The sequence below is a fragment of the Myotis yumanensis genome, unplaced genomic scaffold, assembly GCF_028538775.1.
Source record: "Myotis yumanensis isolate MYYU_CA2020_CCGP unplaced genomic scaffold, mMyoYum1.0.hap1 SCAF_1, whole genome shotgun sequence".
Taxonomy (NCBI): Eukaryota; Metazoa; Chordata; class Mammalia; order Chiroptera; family Vespertilionidae; genus Myotis; species Myotis yumanensis.
In genome coordinates, this window is record NW_027223752.1 from 79,256,109 (window position 1) to 79,276,515 (window position 20,407).

The window sequence follows — 20,407 nt, forward strand, 5'->3', positions numbered from 1 at the left end:
AAATATTTTTTAAAAAGGTTGAAAATCACTGCATTGTTTGCTCAAATTTATGCACTGTTACATATTCCCCCCTTTTCCTGTACTTTATGCTATCTTTCACAATGTATACTGCTATTAACTCATGTTGTACATATTAAATATGTAGTTTGTCAACTATACCTCAATAAAGTTGAAAAAAAAATGCTATATTCACTTTCTAGTCAGACTGAACATTCCATTAACGAAAACATCTTTATTTTAGACCTCAAGAAAATACTTTCCCTTGATCCCATTCCTAGTTTTTCCCTACTACTGCCACCAGAATGTTGTTCTTCGCTTGTTTATTTAATGCATGAATAGAGGTGTTCAATATATTTTGGCTCATCAATGTTTTGTTCGAAAGTTATTTCTTTTTTTTTTTTTTTTTTTTTTTTTTTTAAAACATATATTTTATTGATTTTTTACAGAGAGGAAGGGAGAGAGATAGAGAGTTAGAAACATCAATGAGAAAGTAACATTGATCAGCTGCCTCCTGCACATCCCCTACTGGGGATGTGCCCGCAACCCAGGTACATGCCCTTGACCAGAATCGAACCTGGGACCCTTCAGTCCGCAGGCTGACGCTCTATCCGCTGAGCCAAACCGGTCTCGGCCGAAAGTTATTTCTTGTAGCTTTGATCAAGACATTTAAATTTAACAATCTGGGGCCCTGGCTTTGCCTGTGCCCTTGCTCTACACACGTGGAAATGTTTAAGCATCATCCTTAGCAACAGATCAGAACTGTTAAGACCTGAGCCAGGAAATTCTCCTTTATCAAATGACAAGGTCCAAAGTCTAACTAAAAAAGATCCAGGTAACAAAATGAGAAACAATTCCCATTTGAAATGTAAATCTCCTCAAAGCTGGATGCTTTTATAAAGCTTGTGCCTATTGATTTTAACTTGAAGAAGCAAGAAATTGATCTCCCTGAAGGATTAGTTTTTTCTCAGGCAGGTCTGCTGTTCATTCAAATCTCAGAGACTTGAGTTGCTGGAGTTCTGCAACATCAAATTTTGTCTTATACCACAGAGTATTTTCATTCACTTATATATGTAAACACTGCCTAATACCAATATACTATACCTTTTAAGACTTTTATTTCTGAGCACATCTCAGATGTTAATACCTAGAAGATATCTTAAGGAAAAAGTCCTTGGTATAGTCAAACCAGTTTGCCTTTCTATTCTACTTCAATTCAAAATATTGCCAGGTCAAAGTCTTTTCAGTTCCGTCTACACACAACATAGCATGGGGGGAGAGGTGTGAGTAAATTATAAAGATACAATTACAGTCAACATTCAAAAAATGGGAGCTTTCAATAACAGACAGGTGCTTAAGAAACTTCCATAGCAGATCTTTTTCCTATCCATTTGCATAATTTTAATATTTCTTCAATCATTATCCCCTTAATAGGACAGGATAACTCTTTAAAATCCGTCAGATCTATAGCCAAGAACCCTGTAAGTGAATAGACTAAGAAAAAATTGTTCAGCAGGAAACAAGTATTTCATTATTCCTGTAAGTTAAAGTAATTGATTTGAAAATCATGTCTTCCATTAACTTTGACCCAAGTTTAGACTGTTTTTCTCTCATCAATCAACAATTATCCTGAATTTTTCTGCTGGTATGCTCAGACTTCAGATTTCAAGAGAAGCATATCTATCCCATTTCAGGGCCAATTTTAAATAAATCAAACTTGCACTGATTTAAGTTACATCTGCTTCTGGAGTCTAAAATTTTGATGCAATAAAAAAATAATGTGTAATTAGCACACAATCTCCACAAAGCAATTTTTTAATCTGTGGCATTAAGCAAACATTCAAATCCAATGTCAAAAGCCACAAATGAGAAGACTGGGAAATAAGAGGATTAACTTGATAAAGAGAGATAGACAAAAAAACAAGCTAGCACTTTTTGAATACCCATATTCAATATTTTGTCTTATCTTTCCTTTAATATAAAGTAATTGGATTAAAATTTCATGGTTGCTCCATGACAGCTGCTCCAAAACTCACCCAGTATTTTTGTTACTAACCCCGAACAGTAGCTTGAAAAACAAAATCTCTGCTTGAATCTCTTGTAACTCAGCCTTTAAATAAAGATCTATGTAGTTCCACATAGCAGCCAGCTGCCAGAGAGAATATAAAATTAGGTGTCTACTGTAAGAGGGCAATTCCTTGAAGATAACTAAAAGCCTGGGAATATTACCAGAGGGGCAGTAAATATGCATAAATATTCACAACGGTTAGACAACACTGTAGGTAAATTAAGGTCCACCACTGATCCAAATCATTTTAGAGTTGGAAGAGAACTTAGAAATGATGAGAAAAATGGGACTAAACAGGTTAAGTGACTTTCTTAAAGTTATACAAAGAGGAGGAAATCCTGCCTTCCTTCTACAATATGGATATTACCTGTCAAGCAACTCTTCCATTTTGAGTCAAAATGTCATTTCAAGGGGCAAGAGATTACTTACATGACCCCAGGGGTATTGTTCAGTGAATGCCGACAATTATGTGAGTCTTTCTCAACCTTCCCTTCCCCAACACCCTCCTATCACTAACAGTACAGCACTACTCCAGCTACAGCAGTTTTTAAGATTTTCTTCCAAGTGTACCCCTGGGTTGCTCTTCCCTCTCACCTTCCTCGTGTTTTTATTTTTATTTTTAAACCACTCTTTTTCCCCCCACACATGCAAAATAAGAGCTCTTTCAAATCATTTTAATAACGTGGCAGTCAAAATGCGAAAAGCAGACTCAAACTTGTTTTCTTTACGGGTGGGTGCTACCATGATTGCTTCCCACAAGCATGATCTAAGGTAATGATGACACCGATTCCAAAGAGCAAGGGTGGTAAGAAGGCCTCAAGGCTCACAGATTGAAAAGCTCGGTTTCGGAAAAGTCTCAGAGGGGTCGCAGGTGGCAGGAGAGACAAGAAGTTTAAGGGACCTTCACAGTACAGGGCGCGGCTGCTGGGTCATCAGCACCTTGAAACGTTTCTTGATGGTGACTCGGTGTCGAGAGTATTTGTCGTCTGGGGAGAACCGAGCAGGATGGGCCGAGCAGGTCTGTTGTCCAATAGGATCAAACTTCTGCTCGAGGAAGAAAGAGAGGACATAATCTCAGGACAGGAGTGATGAGAAAACGCAATCACCGGCATCGTAAGAGACATGGAGGTTGGGATAGGGAAAGGGACCCGCGAAACAGAGTCAACAGGAAGACAGGACGCGCGAGTGGTCACAACAAGCAGTCCTACACCCCAGCTTCCACCACGCCAGGCTTCTGGACTGGCTAGTTCCCCTCACCCAGCTAGGCAACTCGGTGGCTAGTCTCAACCTCTCCTCCCACCTACAATTCTCGCCAAGCCCACGTACACCTGTTCCCTCCCCTCACCTTCAGGGTATAAACCCGGTCTCCCTGTTCATTGAGGTAATACTGGAGAAACATGATCTCGCTGAAGCAGGAGGTCCCAATTCCGTCTGCACTTCTCGGTCTCCTGAGAGCCTCACGTGGTCGCCAACTTTCTTCCGGTATAGCCGGAAATCTCTCTCAAAGCATGCCGGGAAATGTAGTCAATTGTGCGCCTTTCTCCAGCGGGGCAGAAGGCGGCGCACTAGTGCAGGGCTTGGCCCAGTTGCAACCAAGTTGCAACCTTGCAGCCATTGGCGCCCATTTTGCAACCTTGTAGGTTTTTTTAAGACACGTGAAATGTGCCCAGTTGTGTGCCAGACATTTCTAGGCGTTAACAGGGGGATAGGGACAAATATGGGATGAACATTATTGAATAGAATCCTTTCTTTATCGCAAAATGTACACCCATCTCATGGGCAGTGGGTTTCTAGTGCCTGGGAAAACAAATGGCGCCAGGATTCAGAGTCCCTTTACCCTAGAGAAGAAAGAAAGATTTCTTTCCTCCCCTCTTTTATATCCGGTTCCCCCAGCCCTATCTTAAAGTATTGGCGGTAAGAGTGCATGATGGGTATTCAATGTACAGCAAGGAGAGCGTGCAGTTGTCTTATGAAACTGGGTGAGTATGCTTTAGTGGTCGAACCAAGATTCAAACTGAGGCCTCTACTACGAATTCAGGGCTCTTTCTTATAGTGGTGAGTAACTAATAATAGCATAATAAGATCTACTTCCTAGGGGTATTTTGAATATTTTAAAGAACGTAGAAATTCTCTTATAGGGCTCTGGTTTAAAGAAATGAAAATTGGAACTCAGATAACATTACAAAGATGGCCGTTGCGGTATTATTTATAAGCGCAAGAGCATTGGAATATATATTACTTTTATAATGTATAAAACCTGAAAGCTCTTTTTAAAAAAAGGAATATAGTCATGTGTGAAAGAGTGATACAACCACAGGGTAATGAATTTTTGATTGAAGTTGGTGTTTCCAAAGTACTTGGTCCTGGGACTTGAATTTCAAAGGTTGCTGTTCGAGTGCTTGATGATATTGAGAAGTGTTTGGAAAAGAAGCAGCAATCTATGTAACGTCCTGTTTCTGTTTTAGCTTTTTTTCTAAAATAGTCTTTCAATGATGATCAATTTAATTCAACACCTGATATATGCGTTTCTGAAAAACTTTACATTAAAATATCTGACTTGCGTTGTCATGAAAAAAAAAAGAAGAATATAAATGTAATGATACAGACACATTTACTTGTAGTGCATAAAATATCTCTGCAAGGATTCACAATAAACATAATACTGGTTTGCTTTAAGACAAAGTACTTGGGTTCCAGAAGAAAGGAGTGCGAGGTAGACTGCTGTTTGCGGTTTTGCATACTTTTACTTTAGAACCAATAGCGTGGTGAAGGCCTCGAGTGGGGCAGGGCTGGATGCAGGAGAAAGAGGACTGAAAATAGGGGACTTCTATAATACTGTCAACGAAAATGAAAAAAACAAACCCTACACATATATGAATAGCCCATGGACACAGACAATAAATAGTGTGGTGAGGACTAAGGCGGGTGGTGCGGGGGTGGGGCGGCGGTGGGGAGAAGCGGGAACTGGGTGGAGGTGGGCCAAGGGGGGAGGGGAAAAATGGAGGCATCTGCAATAGTGTCAACAAAAACATTTAAATAATAACAATTATTTAACAGCCCAGCCAGCGTGGCTCAGTGGTTGAGCGCCCACCTATGGAGGTTCCATTTTGATTCCGGTCTGCGTTGCTGGCTTCATCCCCAATAGGGGGAGCCGGGGAGGGGGAAGGGCGCAGGAGGCAGCCAATCAATGATTCTCTCTTATCATTGATGTTTCTCTCTCTCTCTCTCTCTCTCTCTCTCTCGTTTTCTCTCTGAAATCAATAAAAACATTTTTTAAAAAATGATTTAACAAAATATTTAAACAAAAAAAATAACAGACAAAAGGACTTTTTGGTTTTGATATTTTAGGCTGAATGCCAGGTGTTTTTTTTTTTTTTTTATAGTGTGGGGATTTTCTGCCAAGGGTTAAGGTTGAGCCTTCTGTGGACTATAGAGCTGATTGTAGTGGATTGTTTGGGAACTGTAGGACAGCTTCCCAAGGAAATGATATGCACACAGCAGCCAAACACTCTGGATCTTTCCAGACAATCCTAATTTCAGATATTCCATTCCCTATGGAATGTATTTTGAGTTGGTTCAGATAATATAGCCAGCCCTAACTGGTTTGGCTCAGTGGATAGAGTGTCGGCCTGTGGACTGAAGGGTCCCAGGTTTGATTCTGGTCAGGGGCATGTACCTTAGTTGCGGGCACATCCCCAGTGGGGGTGTGTGCAGGAGGCAGCTGATCGATGTTTCTCTCTCATCGATGTTTCTAACTCTCTATCCCTCTCCCTTCCTTCTGTAAAAATCAATAAAAATATTTTTTAAAAAAGAAAATATAGCCAACACTGAATTAAATCAAGGGTCTGCCACAACCTGCTATTGATAGGAAGTCAGTTAGAACTGGGTGAGATTGAAGGGCACAAAACTAAATATACTGATGAACAATTGTATAGGGAACACAGATGTAAAATATAATGTTGGGACTCTGAGAAAAAGTTACAATTTGCCCTAAAAAGGCACACAACAATTGTGTTGCCAAACTCTGGTTCAGAAGGAATTCCTAGTTACTGCCAATTTACCAGAGCCCCTTGTGGAATATCTCCCCTCCCCCACTATAGAATGCCTTAAGTCCTAGATTCTAGTTCTGTTTTGATTTTATCTGTACCCTTCCCTCCTTGGATCCCTGTGTATCTACTGGAGCTAGGTTATTGTCTGGGGCCTGGACCTGACTTTCTCATTCTGGAGGCTTGTTCTAGACAGCCAGGGGTAGAACCCAAACCTGAGAGGATGACTTCAGATGGAGGCAACTCTGCAGGTGTGTGTGTTGAGGGGTGGTGGTGGGTCTCCTTGGAGATCCAAATTTGATACTTTACCTGGGGATGAGCACTTGGATTGACCTAGAGGTATGTGAGAGCACTAGACCCCGCCAAAAGCATCACACTTGGGGAAGCTAGGGAAGGAGACTGTGCCATTAAGACTGGGGGTTTGGGGAAGGCAGAGGCCCTTTTGGGAGGTAGATCAAAGCAGCTCAGAGAGTGCTGATGTAGAGAGAAGGGATGGAAGTTAGCAACTTGCTACTCTGGAAGAGGGCCCCCTTCAACACGTGTTGGTGTGGCAGGGACATGGGTATGTATGTATGTGTGACACAGAGATGGTTCAAGGGGAAGACCCAAGTTCCTGTGTCTTCCTTAGGTAATTGGAGCTTGATCCAGAATTTTGCCATGAGAGAATTGAGCTGGGGTCACTCTCAATGTGTTGGGGGGTGGGGTGGGGTGGAGGCCCCCCTAAAATGCTGTTCAGTGGAGTTATCTGTTGCCAAGTCAGTAGAGAAATGCCCTCCTGAAAGCTAGACTGGAAGGTACTATAACCTCTGCTCAGAGTCTCATGGCTCCTTCCAGCCCCGGAGATGCTTCTCTTTCAGTTCAGGGAGCAGTCTTCCTTGATTCCCCCGGGGCCAGGATGAGAACCGGGGCTTCCCTGAGAAGCTCTAATTTTTCTACTTTTTGTGGAACTCAGGCCGTCAGACCCATTTCATTGTGTCTACACCCCTGGCCCTCTGCTCTATGGTTGAGATGATGAGTTTGCTCATATTCCCTGTCTCCTTCATGGGCAGGAGGTAGACACTGACTATTGTTAGTTTGCCAGCGAATCGTATCTAATAAAGGGGAATATGCTAATTGACCCTCACACCATCGAAAATATGGTGGCGCCCACAGCCAATAAGGAGGAGATATGCTAATTGACTGTCCCACCCTCAAAGATGGCAGTGCCCACAGCCACAAGATGACGGTGCCCAGTCTCCTCAGCCCCACCAGGGTGGCAGGCGCGCGGCAAGGCCAGGCTTGCCCCCAGGTGGGCCCGGCCACTCCGCGCGCCTGCCTCCAGAGTCCTCCAGCCCCCTCAGCCCTCCAGCCGCCCAGGGCCGACCTGAGGCACAGGCAAGCCTTGGATGGCAGCTGCCCAGCTGCCAGGGCTGCCTGAGGCTCAGGTAACCAGGGCCGGCCGAGGCTTGTGCTGCCAGCAGTGGCAGCAGCAGAGGTGTGATGGGGGCATCGCCGTCCCCTGATCGCCGGGCCGCCTCCCACCCCTGAGGGCTCCCGGACTGAGAGAGGGGGCAGGCTGGGCTGAGGGATCCCCCCCTCCAGTGCATGAATTTTCATGCACCAGGCCTCTAGTATTCTTTATAAAAAGGGGAGGAGAGTAGCATGAAATTAGGCAGATGATCTATTATTATAAAAAGTCCTAGGAGACACATGTCCTGATTCATTAAGTAATGTTTTCATGTATTTATCCTTGGTCTCTTAGAGCCCACATAACTCTTTCTTAGCAGGTACTCTTTCAGACTTCATTGTCAGTCCCTTGTTCTTGGTGGATCCTAAATTCTGATAGCAGCTCCAAGCAGAATCACAGATAGTCTGCATTGCCAAATTTTAACATGTGCAGCAGCTACTCAATGCTCTGGAAAACTCCCTTCCCACACCACCCCACCCTCACCCATTTCCTGGTCCTTATCTCTAGTCATTCCTGCTATTATATAACAAAATTTCTGAGAACCAAACATTTAATCGACACCCCCTTTCCTGGGAACAGTGTTTCTGTGAGTGGTGGCCAGAGCACAGAGCAGCTGTGAAAGCAGTGTTCAGGTGGTTTGAATGGCTTTGGAATATGTTGGAATAAGAGATGCTCCTGTATGCTGGGTGGGATGTGAGCTTGATCTAGAATTTTGGAGCATGAGCTCTTGGGGCCAAGGACCATTGCAACTTCTCCAGTGTAACAATTTTCAGTGGGAAGTAAGGGACATCAAAACCACTTGGGGGACATTTGCAAACTACACAAGTTTCCCCTCCGTATACCCTTCCTCACCTGCTGAGAATCGGAGCTCTGGTTCTTCAAAGACTAAAGTAGGACTCTGATAACCTACTTTCTGGTCTGCTTTTCTCCTACTCCATTCCCTGTTTTTCTTTGTCTCAACAGCATCTCCATTGCCTGGACCAGATATGACCATGAAACCTGGCACTGCCCTGTCTCCTTACACTGCACTTCCCATCCCCCCATCTGCTCCTGGCCCACCAGACCAGTCACCCTGGGAGCTGCCTCCACAGCCCCCTATGCCTTCAGCTTTCTCTCCAGGCAACCCTCTGATGCTCTCTCCTTTCGCCAATCCATTGTTGGTGACAGGGGATGGGGTCCCTGGCCACAGTGGGGCTGAAGCTGGCAAGGTCATTGTCAAAGTCAAGACAGAAGGGGGGGCAGCTGAGCCCTCTCAAGCTCAGAACTTTATCCTTACTCAGACTGCCCACAATTGGATTGCCTCAGGTGCTCCCTGTGGGGTCTCTGAAGGCCCTCCACCTCAATTTGTGATAGCCTCTACCATGAAGACCCTTCTGCCCACTGAGACTATTGGGGTGAGCCAGGAGGGCCTCCCAGTCCTTCCTGCTCAGGTTGCAGCACCAGCCACCCAACTGGCTCCCATTGTGCCCCCCGAAAAGGCTTGGCCAGGGCCACCTGGGGCAACTGGAGAAGGGGGTCTGGCAGTGGCCCAATCCAAGCCATCACTGGCTGACCTCTCCTATACCTCCAAGGGTGTTTATGAGAACTTCCGACGCTGGCAGCGCTACAAAGCCTTGGCCCGGAAGCACTTATCCCAAAGTCCTGATGCAGAAGCTCTTTCTTGCTTTCTTATGTAAGTGGGGAGACCTGGGATTAATTTATCTAGAGCTTTTAACCAAGGAGGGCTTTGGGATGGACAAAAGAGGTTAGGCTACGTAGGAATACTTGAGGCAGGTCATGAGGGTGATGGAGATGCTAAGACTACAAAAAGCACGATGATTGTGATAACAGTAATATAGCAAGCCAGGGGTCCTCAAACTACGGCCTGCGGACCACATGCAAATACAAATATTGTATTTGTTCCCGTTTTGTTTTTTTACTTCAAAATAAGATAATACCTTTAGACATTGAGTTGAGCCATCCAGACCTGCGAGGATGAGGCGTGCTGGGCCCAGAACCATTCCTGTGGGAGTGGAGGACAGTGTGGGGCCAGGCAAAGAAGCTTCTGAGTGTCCCCCCACACCACCCCTATTTTATTCAAGGGAATTCAAGTTGAAATGGGAAGGTGGTAAAGCTTGCTTAGTGGTTGAGGGTCCAAATTACACTGCTCCCTAGATTTGCAATCCTGGACTCAACACTTCATATTTTTGCCCTCATTTTTCTCATTTAGAAAGGGAGTACTTATCCCTACGACCTCAGGGGGTTGCTGAGAAGTGAAATGAGTTAATGTATGTGAAGTGCTTAGCAGAGTGCCAGGCACAGAGAATGCTTCACTAAATGGTAGCTGCTGCTACTGTTGTTATAAAAAGGCAATCTAGAAGAGAAAAAGAACTCACAAAAGGTCAAAATCTTTTGCTTAAGAGTATGAGCAGATGCTTAGCCTAAGAGCCCAGAGTCATAGGCTGTCTCTTGGGTTTATAAAACAGCATCACTGGCCATAGGGGGAATTTTCTCTTCTTCCTACGCAGACCTGCCGCCTCTCTCCACTGCACGGTACCCTCAATATTTTGCGTAAATCACTAGGTAACACATGCTGCATTTTATTGGATTTAAAAAACATACATGTTGTTCCTCCAGTGGCTGACTTTTAAAGGAATCTCCCTTTCTACTTTGACCCTGGAGTGACTAAATCAAGAGGCTCTCCCCAGTAATTAAGTATAGATCATCTTACCTACTCCCTGCTTTCTTCACACAATTCTGAGTCTCTCTTGGAGCCTGGCAGGCTGAATTTTGAACTCTTGAGCGAGTACTGCTTTTGGTCCTCGCCTAGTCCTGCTGTCCATACTCCAGGCCTCTAGGCAGGGTCACCCCCAAAGTGCAGCCTAGACCCTCTGCAACAGTCACCTGGGAAGCTGGTGAAATGCCCTCAGTTCTGGACTCGTGGGGTCCTGGAATCCATATTTATAACAAGCTTCACCAGGGGGTCCTAGGCACAATAATGCTTGAGGACGTGTTTCAGGGAGTCAAAAATGAATCACAAACAGCTTAAAGAGTATTGCTATTTGACGGTCCGTGAGGGGTATCCCGGAGGCAAAAACACACTTACTAGTAAAAACCAACAAATAAAAACACCACATCACCTTCAATTAGAGATTCATTTGAGTTAGTGAGTGCCTTTTTAAAAAAAATATATTTTTATTGATTTTGTACAGAGAGGAAGGGAAAAGGATAGAGAGTTGGAAACATCCATCAGCTGCCTCCTGCACACCCCCTACTGGGGATGTGCCTGCAACCAAGGTACATACATGCCCTTGACTGGAATCAACCCTGGGACCCTTCAGTCCGCAGGCTGATGCTCTATCCACTGAGCCAAACCGGTTAGGGCAGTGAGTGCCTTTTTTAAAATGCAAGAGCCTTTTGGGCAGGGTTAAGCCTACTTTACAATGAAACCCATTAATTTAATAACATGAGTACTTTCTTCTAAAAGTTTAGTTAAGGAAAACACTGTGAGAATTAAGGGTGGTTGATTTCAAAAGATGGGGAGAAGAATCATGTTAGATTTTGTGTGAGATTTGTAAATTTCAATGGGAAGAAAGGCCAGGATGGCCAATGAATGGATGGGAGTGGGGAGGTTTGGAAGCCCAATCAAGTGGGACATGTTGGGGAGGGAGAAGCACATTAGATCTGATGAGGGGCTGGGTGTGTGTCAGGACAGGTGGATGGGGTGGGAACACTTGTAACTAAAACCCCTTTGGGGTTTTAGTCCAGTGCTTCGTTCCCTGGCCCGGCTGAAGCCCACTATGACCCTGGAAGAGGGACTGCCAAGGGCCGTGCAGGAGTGGGATCGCACCAGCAACTTTGACCGGATGATCTTTTATGAGATGGCAGAAAAGTGAGTCTGAGGAACCCTCCTTCTCTTAATGGGGGGTTGTGTGGCTGGAAGGGTAGGGTCAGGTAAGAGAGGCTGGAGTCTGGGTGTGTGGGTGATTATTAAAAGGGATGCTAGGAGAGGGAAGGTAGGGGAGGATGGAGGTAAGGGGGAGAGATCAACCGAAGGACTTGTATGCAGGCATATAAGCCTAACCAATGGACACAGACAACAGGGGGGTGAGGGCATGAGTGGGGGGGTGGGGGGCAAGAGGGGGATAAGAACACATATGTAATACCTTAATCAATAAGGAAAAACAAAAACAAAACAAAATGGGATGCTAGGAAGAGCAGTGTGGACTAAGATGGGATCTCCTGGATCCTTGTTGCTTCTTCCACCACCTTGACTCTTGAGTTTTCTATCCTATCTCCTCTTGGAGGCTCTCCCTTTTCCAGACCTTGAGTTGTATAAGGGCCTTGATAATGAAGCTCTTAGGATGGGATTGGAGCTCAGTCAGTGTAAAAATTCCATGCTGAAGGGATCTAGCAATGAGCAGGTAAGCACTACTAGACAGATTCCTCACTATCTCACTGGCCAGGTAGCAAAGTGTCTATTGATGCCGACCTTAGGACCAGCCCTCCTCTGGAAACAGTGGCACAGAAATTGGTTACCCCTGTCATCACAGGGAGAGGTTGGTTCTCGAAGAGGCTGGTCAGGGGCAGCCAGGGTCCTGGGTGCCAAGAGTGGTCTCCTGCCTTACACTACCCTCCCCCATTTATCCATGATTTAATCATTGGTTAAATAATTCTGAGGAAAATGATCCCTTTCCTCCCACTTAGTTCCCACTTTCTCTCCCAAATCTTCTGGACCCATACCTCCTCTATTTACCTTTCCCAGTCCCAGCCTTAGGACTCCTGGATCTCAGCACTGTCTCCTAGTGGGAACTGCCTTGAATGGCAGTCCCAGGCACTGCAGGGTTTCAGCTATTTTTTTATAGTTGTAGGCAGGGACAGATGAGGCCTTGAGGAGGGGCCTGCTTGTGGGATCCCACCAGGCCGTGGCATAGGCCTGATTGAATTCAACAAGTCTGTATTCATTGCTACTTCATACCCTTGGTGATGCTGTGTGAGATAAGGCATGAAAAAGAAGTGAAAGCCATGGCTCTGTCCTGGACAAGCTTACAAGCTCTACATTGTTAATTTTCTTTTTTTTTTGCAAAGTCCTTTATTATTCTTATTTTTTCTTTTTTTTTAAATTGAATCTTTATTGTTCAGATTTTTACAGTTGTTCCTCCTCCTCCCCCCGCCCCCCGTAGCTCCCCTCCATTCGGTTCCCACCCCACCCTCTGCCTTTACCCTCCCCCCACCCACTGCCCTCATCCATAGGTGTATGATTTTTGTTCAGTCTCTTCCTGCACCCCCCACACCCCTTTCCTCCCCGAGAATAGTCAGTCCACTCCCTTTCTATGCCCCTGATTCTATTATATTCATCAGTTTATTCTGTTCATCAGATTATTATTTTTTTAAAAGTATTTTTTATTGATTTTTTACAGAGAGGAAGGGAGAGGGATAGAGAGTTAGAAACATCGATGAGAGAGAAACATCGATCAGCTGCCTCCTGCACACTCCCTACTGGGGATGTGCCCACAACCAAGGCACATGCCCTTGACCAGAATCAAACCTGGGACCCTTGAGTCCGAAGGCTGACGCTCTATCCACTGAGCCAAACCGGTTAGGGCCATCAGATTATTTATTCACTTGATTTTTAGATTCACTTGTTGATAGATGTGTATTTGTTGTTCATAATTTGTATCTTTACCTTTTTCTTCTTCTTCCTCTTCTTAAAGGATACCTTTCAGCATTTCATATAATACTGGTTTGGTGGTGATGAACTCCTTTAGCTTTTTCTTATCTGTGAAGCTCTTTATCTGACCTTCAATTCTGAATGATAACTTTGCTGGATAAAGTAATCTTGGTTGTAGGTTCTTGGTATTCATCACTTTGAATATTTCTTGCCACTCCCTTCTGATCTGCATAGTTTATGTTGAGAAGTCAGCTGACAGTCATATGGGTATTCCCTTGTAGGTAACTGACTGTTTTTCTCTTGCTGCCTTTAAGATTCTCTCTTTGTCTTTTGCTCTTGGCATTTTAATTATGATGTGTCTTGGTGTGGTCCTCTTTGGATTCCTTTTCTTTGGGGTTCTCTGTGCTTCCTGGACTTGTAAGTCTATTTCTTTCACCAGGTAGGGGAAGTTTTCTGTCATTATTTCTTCAAATAGGTTTTCAATATCTTGCTCTCTCTCATCTTCTGGCACCCCCATAATTCGAATGTTGGCGTGCTTGAAGTTGTCCCAGAGGCTCCTTACACTATCTTCATATTTTTGGATTCTTTTTTTCTTTTTGTTTTTCTGGTTGGGTGTTTTTTGCTTCTTCGTATTTCAAATCTTTGACTTGATTCTTGGGATCCTCTAGTTTGCTGTTGGATCTCTATATAATATTCTTTCTTTCAGTCAGGGTATGCTTAATTTCTAGTTGGTCCTTTTTCATAACCTCGAGGGTCTCACTAGATTTCTTGAGGGTCTCACTAAATTTATCAGCGGTTTCTAGAAAATTCTTGAAAAACCTTATAACCATGGTTTTGAACTCTGTATCCAGTAGTTTGCTTCCCTCCATTTCTGTCATTTGTGACCTGTTTGTCTCTGCATTTTTTAAGCTTCCCTGTGTTGAAAGAGTGGCTTTCTGTGCTAGATGTCCTACAGGGCCCAGTGGCTCAGCCTTCCCAATTACCTGAGGTGGACACTCTTGGTGCACTGCTTTGTGGGCTTTGTGCACAGTCTTGTTGTAGCTAAGCCTTGATTGTTGTAGTTATCACTGGGAGGAATTAACCTCCAGGCCAATTGGCTGTGAGAGTCAGCTGTGTCTACAGTGGGAGAACTTCTGTGCTGAAGACACCCTTCTGGGGCAAGACTTGCTTCAGTGGGGCTTTGGTGCTCACTGAGTCTGCCCCTGAGTGTGTTCCTTATGGATCTGAGGAGTTGTAATCTGGATGGTCCCACTCTGATCACTGGGTACACTGGCTCCTGGATCTCTAAGGAGGTGCTAATTTAGTCTCTGCCTGAGGCTACTCAGCAGGAGCTATGGAGAGATCTGCAGATTCCTCTTCTTTGTTTGGAGTTTGGAGGTGTGTAGATGAGACCCAGCTGTGAAGCAATGCAAGCTTGGGCCTTGGGCCTTCTTTTGGAAGTTCTGGGTCTCTCTGACCCAGCTGTAGTTTGTTAGGTAATTTTCAGATTGCAAAGGGCCATGCCTTTCATATGCAAAAGCCTCTGTGCACAGCTTGGGTGGGGCAGGGTCTCAGGGAATCAATAGGGCGGAGCAAACAAGCTATGGCTGATCCTCAGTCCTATCCCAAGAGGCCCCGTGTCTCAGTGTCCCGGTAATCACCGCAAGCACCTCTGAGAGAAAGCCGCCCTTGATTTCCCACCGATGCCAGACAGTCCAGTTTCTCCTCGTATGAGTCTGGGTCCCCAGAGACTCACCCAGAACTAGAGTTCAGAGCAGTCTGGAGCTTGAAACTCCCTCCAGATTGAAAAAGACAACCACGTCCTCAGTTGCCAGCCTTTTCTGCGTGCGCCTCCTGTACCTCTGCACTTTACTTCCGCACCTCCTCTGAGTCTCAGTGTGCTTTTCTCTGTCCTTCTAGTTGTATAATTTCCACTCAGCCAGCCTTCCTGTGGTTCTGGATGATGTCCATTTTTTCTTTTAGTTGTATTTTTGAAGTTGTTGTGCGAGGTAGCAATTTCCGGTGTTTACCTATGCTGCCATCTTGGTTTCTCCCCATTGTTCATTTTCTTAACAAGCTTCCTAGGTGACGACTGTAGATGAAGGGACTGTGTGGTGATCTTGTGAGGTTTCCTCAGATGTGTTACGTGGTCATCTGTGAGCAGCTGCCTCCTGGCGTCTGGGTTCCTGATGGGTCTGGCCTTAGCACTGCCTGAGCCTTCTTCCCCATCTGCAGGTTCATGGAGTTTGAGGCTGAGGAGGAGATGCAGAATAATAACACACAGCTGGTGAATGGGTCCCAGGGTTTGCCTCCTGCAGCCCCTCTGAAAGTTGATCCTCCAGCGCTCCAGGCCCCTGAGGTTTGCCAGCAACCAGGTAAGGCTACCCAGTTCTAACAGAAGCCTTACACCAGAGGCTCAAAGGAAGGCATCCAGAAAGCAAGCATGGGTTGGGGAAGGCATTGCCCTTGCTTCTGCCCCTTTTCCTCGAGAGGGTGGCATTAGATGTCCCAAACAGGGCAAATATAGGAGACTGGGTTCTCCGATTCCCTTGGTCCAAATCTAGGTATTGATCTTGGCCAAGTAAACCAACTACTCTCTCATCGAGGCTGTAAGTGCAGCCCATAATACCTCATCTGCCTAAGAAATGGGGCCTGGATTGGGGAGTTCTTGGGATTTCGGGGGTTGCAAGATTCTTCATACAGTGGCTCTCTCTCAGGTCCTGCAGCCCCTCAATCTTTTCCCATGGCTGGTACTTTCCGGGGTGGCCCTATCCAGCCTGGAGCATTTGTGTTCTCCCACTGGGTCGGGAGGCAGAAGCTGTAGTCTTGGGGCCACTTTCCATTCCCCCTTTGCATCTCTTCCCTTAGTGTATATTCCCAAGAAGGCAGCCTCCAAGTCACGGACCCCCCGCCGGCGGCAGCGCAAAACCCAGAAGCCTCCAGTTCCTGAGGCACCCAAGGAAATCCCACCAGAAGCTGTGAAAGAGTATGCTGACATCATGGAAGGGCTGGTGGGGAACCACTTGGCCACTGGGGAGTCGGATGGAAGACCGGAAGAGGATGAGCAGCCGCAGGAGGAGGAAGGGCTGTATCCAGATCTAGATCTCCTGAGCTACATCGAGGAGCTGTGTTCGCAGGAGGACTTTGTCTCCAAGGTGAGGGCCGGGCCTGGAGGTCTGGTTTCTAGCAGATCCTGGGGTGGGAACTCCAGGGAACCGAAGATCTAGGGTTCTGCCCTCAACTCTGTTCTGTACTGAACAATGTATGTGCATATATGCACGCATGTGAATGTGTATAGCTGGTGGTGGTCATGGCTTATAACAACCTGGGGTGGGGAGGGCACTTATGGCTTCTCGAGAGCCTCTTGGCTCACAAGTTACCTCCTGTCAGACTCATATCACTTTTCCTTCTGTTGCCCAGGTGGAGGCCATCATTCACCCCCAATTTCTGGCACATATACTGTCCCCAGAAGGAGAGAGGGACCCCTTGGCTTTAATGGAGGAGCTGGGGCAAGAAGAAGGACTCAGTCTTGCCCAGGTAAACCTGAAGGGTTGGGGGTATCAGAACAGGAAGGTCGCATGTTGTTAGCTAACCCTACACTGTCGTGGATGGTAGGACTTCTGGAGATGAACAGCTTCAGGATTGGGCTACGGGTACTGAACCGTAGGTAAGGGACTGTGGACATGCAGGAAAAGGGAAGCGTAAGGGCTCAAAGTGTGGGAATAAGGCCCAAGAAGGCAGAAAAGAGCTATGGTATCTGTCTTTAATACTGTCACTTAAGCCACTTGCTTGCATTCTCTGCCCTGCCTATCCCCTCAGCCACCCTCCCCGCCCACAACCATGTGTAGCATAGCATGCTATGTGTCCATTCTCCTTCCAGGTGGTTCAGAGGCGACTCCTGGCCCTGGAGGAGGAAGAGGATGCAGAGGCAGTTCCAGGTTGCACTGGAGCTCAATTGGACTCAAGTGCTTCTGTTTCTGATGAGGATGAAGATGGGGGTGGACGGCTTCGGCCTTCACCTGGGCATAGGGTGGCTGGGGGCACTGTTTGCCTTGGGAAATCTGCTTCTCCAGGAAAGCAAGCAAGGGAAGTGCACAGTGGGCAGGAACAGGCCCTAGATGGCCCAAGGGGCATGTGCAGGGATGGGAACACCCTGGCATCTCCCAGCTGCTGGGACTTGCCCATAGAACTTGCATCTTCACAGGGAACTCAAGGGTCCTTAGGTACAGAGAGAAGAGGACCTGGAAAGGTTGCAAACCAAATATTCCCACACCCAGGTGACCACGTGGGAGGTGCTGGGTTCCCTGGGCACTCCCTGGTGGCTGACGGGCCTTCCGAGGCTCTGTCCCTTTGCTGGCAGGAAGATCTCCAGCTCGAGATAGTTCCCGGTTTGGAAGCTGCGCTCGCAGAACCAGTGCTGGCTCCTCTGCAAGAACCCGGGCTACAGACAGGGGGTGTTGGAGTGCTGCATCAAGGGCAGGAGCTGCTAGCAGAGCCCCAGGAAGGCTGCTCAGGAGTCATGTGGGGAGGTGACAGAAGTCCTTTTGTGCTTCAGAGCTTTGACCAGAGCTTTTCCCCTAGAGCGGTTGAGGACAAGGACGAGGATGGGGTCTCGTTCAGTCCAGGGCTTTGGCTCAGCAGTGAGATGGATGAAGTAGGCTTAGAGTTGCCCTTACCAATCGAGGTCACAGAGAACTTTCAGGATGATGGGGAATATGTACCTGAGCATCAGGGAGGCTGCCAGGCACTGGGTCCAAGAGAAACCATAGCACCTGGGGCTCTGGGGAGCAGTCCAATTCTCTGTGGAGGCACAGATGCCACAGCTGCCCTAGGAAAGAGGAACTATAGCCTAGCCTTTAGGCCTAAAGAAAATAGAGAACAGAGTCCTGAGACTATACAGGATCCCAGTGATCTGTGGGCTCAAGATTGCCTTTCGTTCCTAGAAGGCAGTATTGATGCCTCCACACTGATTTCCAAAGAAATCCTCCTGCCTGCTTGTCAAGGCAATGTCATTATCCTGGGCACCCAGGATGCCTCCACCTTCCCTGAGGCCAGCCAAGAGGCAGGGAACAGAGGCAGTTCCATTTCTCTGTTGGAAACTACAGTTGACAGCAATATACTAGATGTTAGAGATGGCTGCGGCCTCCCGTTAGGGGTCAGTGAGGATACCGGCCTACATTTTAGTTATTACCCCCCAGGAGAGGGCAGGGAGAACACTGATTTGTTGAATTCAAAAGACCTTGCTCCCTTCCTAGGGAATCAAGAGTCTTATGCACATGGGACTCCCAAGGCAACATCTTCCCGGGGCCTTTCGAGAACTTCCCCTCGATGGGGAGCCAGGGGTGCCTCAGTTCTGAAAGAAGCCTCTCCTGTTAGAGGAGCATGCAGTCCAGCAGGTGGGGCCAAAGGAAAGGAGGAGGAGGAGGAGGAGGAGGAGGAGGAGGAGGAAGATGAGGAACTCGCTGGCTTTGCCTACCTCTTGGCCTCTAAACTAAGCCTGTCGCCAAGGCGTCCTCCTCTTGGTCCTCACCCTGCTCCAGGCCTGTCCTCCACGGGAGGTCAGGGGCTCCAGAGAGCATCCTGCTCCCTCTCTGTGGAGGCAAGCGGCCCTGGCCAGCCTCCATATCCTGTTGCTAAGTCTAGGAAGCGAGCTCTAGTTGCAGGTCCAGTACCTACTGGAAAGAGGCCCTACCTGGGAGCAGAACTTGCGGTCTCTGGGGAGAAACCCCTGGCTCTACCCTCGAAGCCTAGTAAAAGAAGGCGTGACGGTTTGGGCTCAGGCAGAAGGAAGAAACGCCGCCGCTGCCAGTAGGGAGCAGCAGCACCTTCCTATCCCTCCTGCCAGTCCCTGAAGCCAGGGCCCCTTGAATAGATTTCACCCCAGTTGCACACAAACCAGAGACTTGTTCTCAGTCCTTTGTTGTTGTAGTTCTGCGAAAGTGGTTAGTGTGGGGAGGGAGGTCATATCAGTTTAGGTTTGAGGAGGTGCCTTGGTGGGAGGTGAGGGCGAAGTACCTTCGAAGTTGTATGAGAACAAAATGAATAAAGGTTTTCTTGTTAGAAAGTACTCTCAATGTGCTCATTTATATTCACTTCTTGGCTCCCAGATGGGGTAAGATGCTGTACAGAATGGTGGGATGGCCTTGGATTCCACAGATTGAGACCTTTCCTGCCGTTAGCCTTATTCAGGCTCTCTGATAAGCCCCGGCACTGAGAAGTCCCCGTGAGACTTCATCCCTCCCCCTCAACATAGGCCAGGATGTGGGTATTTGGAGGGTTTCTCTGGACAGCCTGTCACTGTCTGTTTCCTTTTAAGTCTATATGGAGCCCTGGCTGGTGTGCTCAGTTGTTAGAATGTCAGATCACACACCGAAGGGTTTCATGTTCAATTCCCAGTCAAGGGCATGTACCTGGGTTGCGCGTTCCATCCCCGGCCCAGTGGCCAGGGCACACATGGGAGGCAATCAATAGATGTGCCCCACATTGATGTTTCTCTCTCCTGTCCTCTCTAAAAATCAATGGAAAAATATCCTCAGGTCAAGGTAAGGATTAAAAAAAAAAGAGATTACCAAAAAAACCCCCACGGAAGTCTATATGCAAAGATGCTGCTGGTGTGGCTCAGTGGTTGAGCATCTACCCATGAACCAGGTCATGGTTCAATTCCTGGTTAGGGTACATGGCTGGGTTGTGGGCTGAATCCCCAGTAAGGGTCATGCAGGAGGCAGCCAATTGATGATTCTCTTGCATCACTGATGTTTCTCTCTCCCTGAAATCAATAAAAACATATACGTGTGTGTGTATAGAGAGAAATATGCTAATTAATTGGGACGCTGTAACAGGTCAACCTGACAGGAGGAGGCTGCACACGCAGCATCGGGGGCAGGGCGGCAGGGGCCTCCACGTGCCTGGGCTGGGGGAGGGCCTGATCAGCAGCGGCCACAGCTGCTTCAAGTGCCAGAGAGTGAGGCAGGGCCTACCGGCGACTCGAGGGTGGGCGGCACCGCGCGATTTCGAATCACGCGCTGGGCTCCTAATATATATATATATATATATATATATATATATATATATATATATATATATGAAAGATGCCCTTTAAAAAACCTGGGTTAGGTATTTAATTTTTAAAATACAATTTTCCATAACTGTGTCTAGACATGCACCTCTCTTTGGAGGGCCTATTTTCTTCTTCCTTGAAAAGAGGCTGGACAGAAGGGACT

General features: G+C 46.8%; 2 protein-coding genes across 2 annotated transcripts; one reads left to right on the forward strand and one right to left on the reverse strand.

Moving 5' to 3' along the window:
- Positions 1-2,737: 2,737 nt before the first annotated feature.
- Positions 2,738-3,542, reverse strand: NOP10 (NOP10 ribonucleoprotein). Its single transcript, XM_070425707.1, has 2 exons — positions 3,411-3,542; positions 2,738-3,109 (listed from the first exon to the last, which is right to left on the reverse strand). The coding sequence occupies exons 1-2, from the start codon at positions 3,462-3,464 to the stop codon at positions 2,969-2,971; spliced, it is 195 nt and encodes a 64-aa protein (XP_070281808.1). The 5' UTR covers positions 3,465-3,542; the 3' UTR covers positions 2,738-2,968.
- Positions 3,543-4,034: 492 nt separating this feature from the next.
- Positions 4,035-18,999, forward strand: NUTM1 (NUT midline carcinoma family member 1). The gene is made up of 8 exons (XM_070405415.1): positions 4,035-4,120; positions 6,252-6,350; positions 8,522-9,230; positions 11,301-11,429; positions 15,423-15,562; positions 16,056-16,342; positions 16,608-16,724; positions 17,068-18,999. Exons 2-8 carry the CDS (start codon positions 6,335-6,337, stop codon positions 18,997-18,999), a joined length of 3,330 nt encoding a protein of 1,109 aa, XP_070261516.1. The 5' UTR covers positions 4,035-4,120; positions 6,252-6,334.
- Positions 19,000-20,407: the final 1,408 nt, after the last annotated feature.

Bases quoted from the DNA above. Each gene is read 5' to 3' on its own strand.
- NOP10 (XM_070425707.1), bottom strand. From the start codon at position 3,464: ATGTTTCTCCAGTATTACCTCAATGAACAGGGAGACCGGGTTTATACC. The intron at 3,110-3,410 runs GTGAGGGGAGGG...TTCCTCGAGCAG, and splicing joins ACCGGGTTTATACCCTGAAG to AAGTTTGATCCTATTGGACA.
- NUTM1 (XM_070405415.1), top strand. The intron at 11,430-15,422 runs GTGAGTCTGAGG...CCCCATCTGCAG, and splicing joins TTTTATGAGATGGCAGAAAA to GTTCATGGAGTTTGAGGCTG. The intron at 16,343-16,607 runs GTGAGGGCCGGG...TCTGTTGCCCAG, and splicing joins AGGAGGACTTTGTCTCCAAG to GTGGAGGCCATCATTCACCC.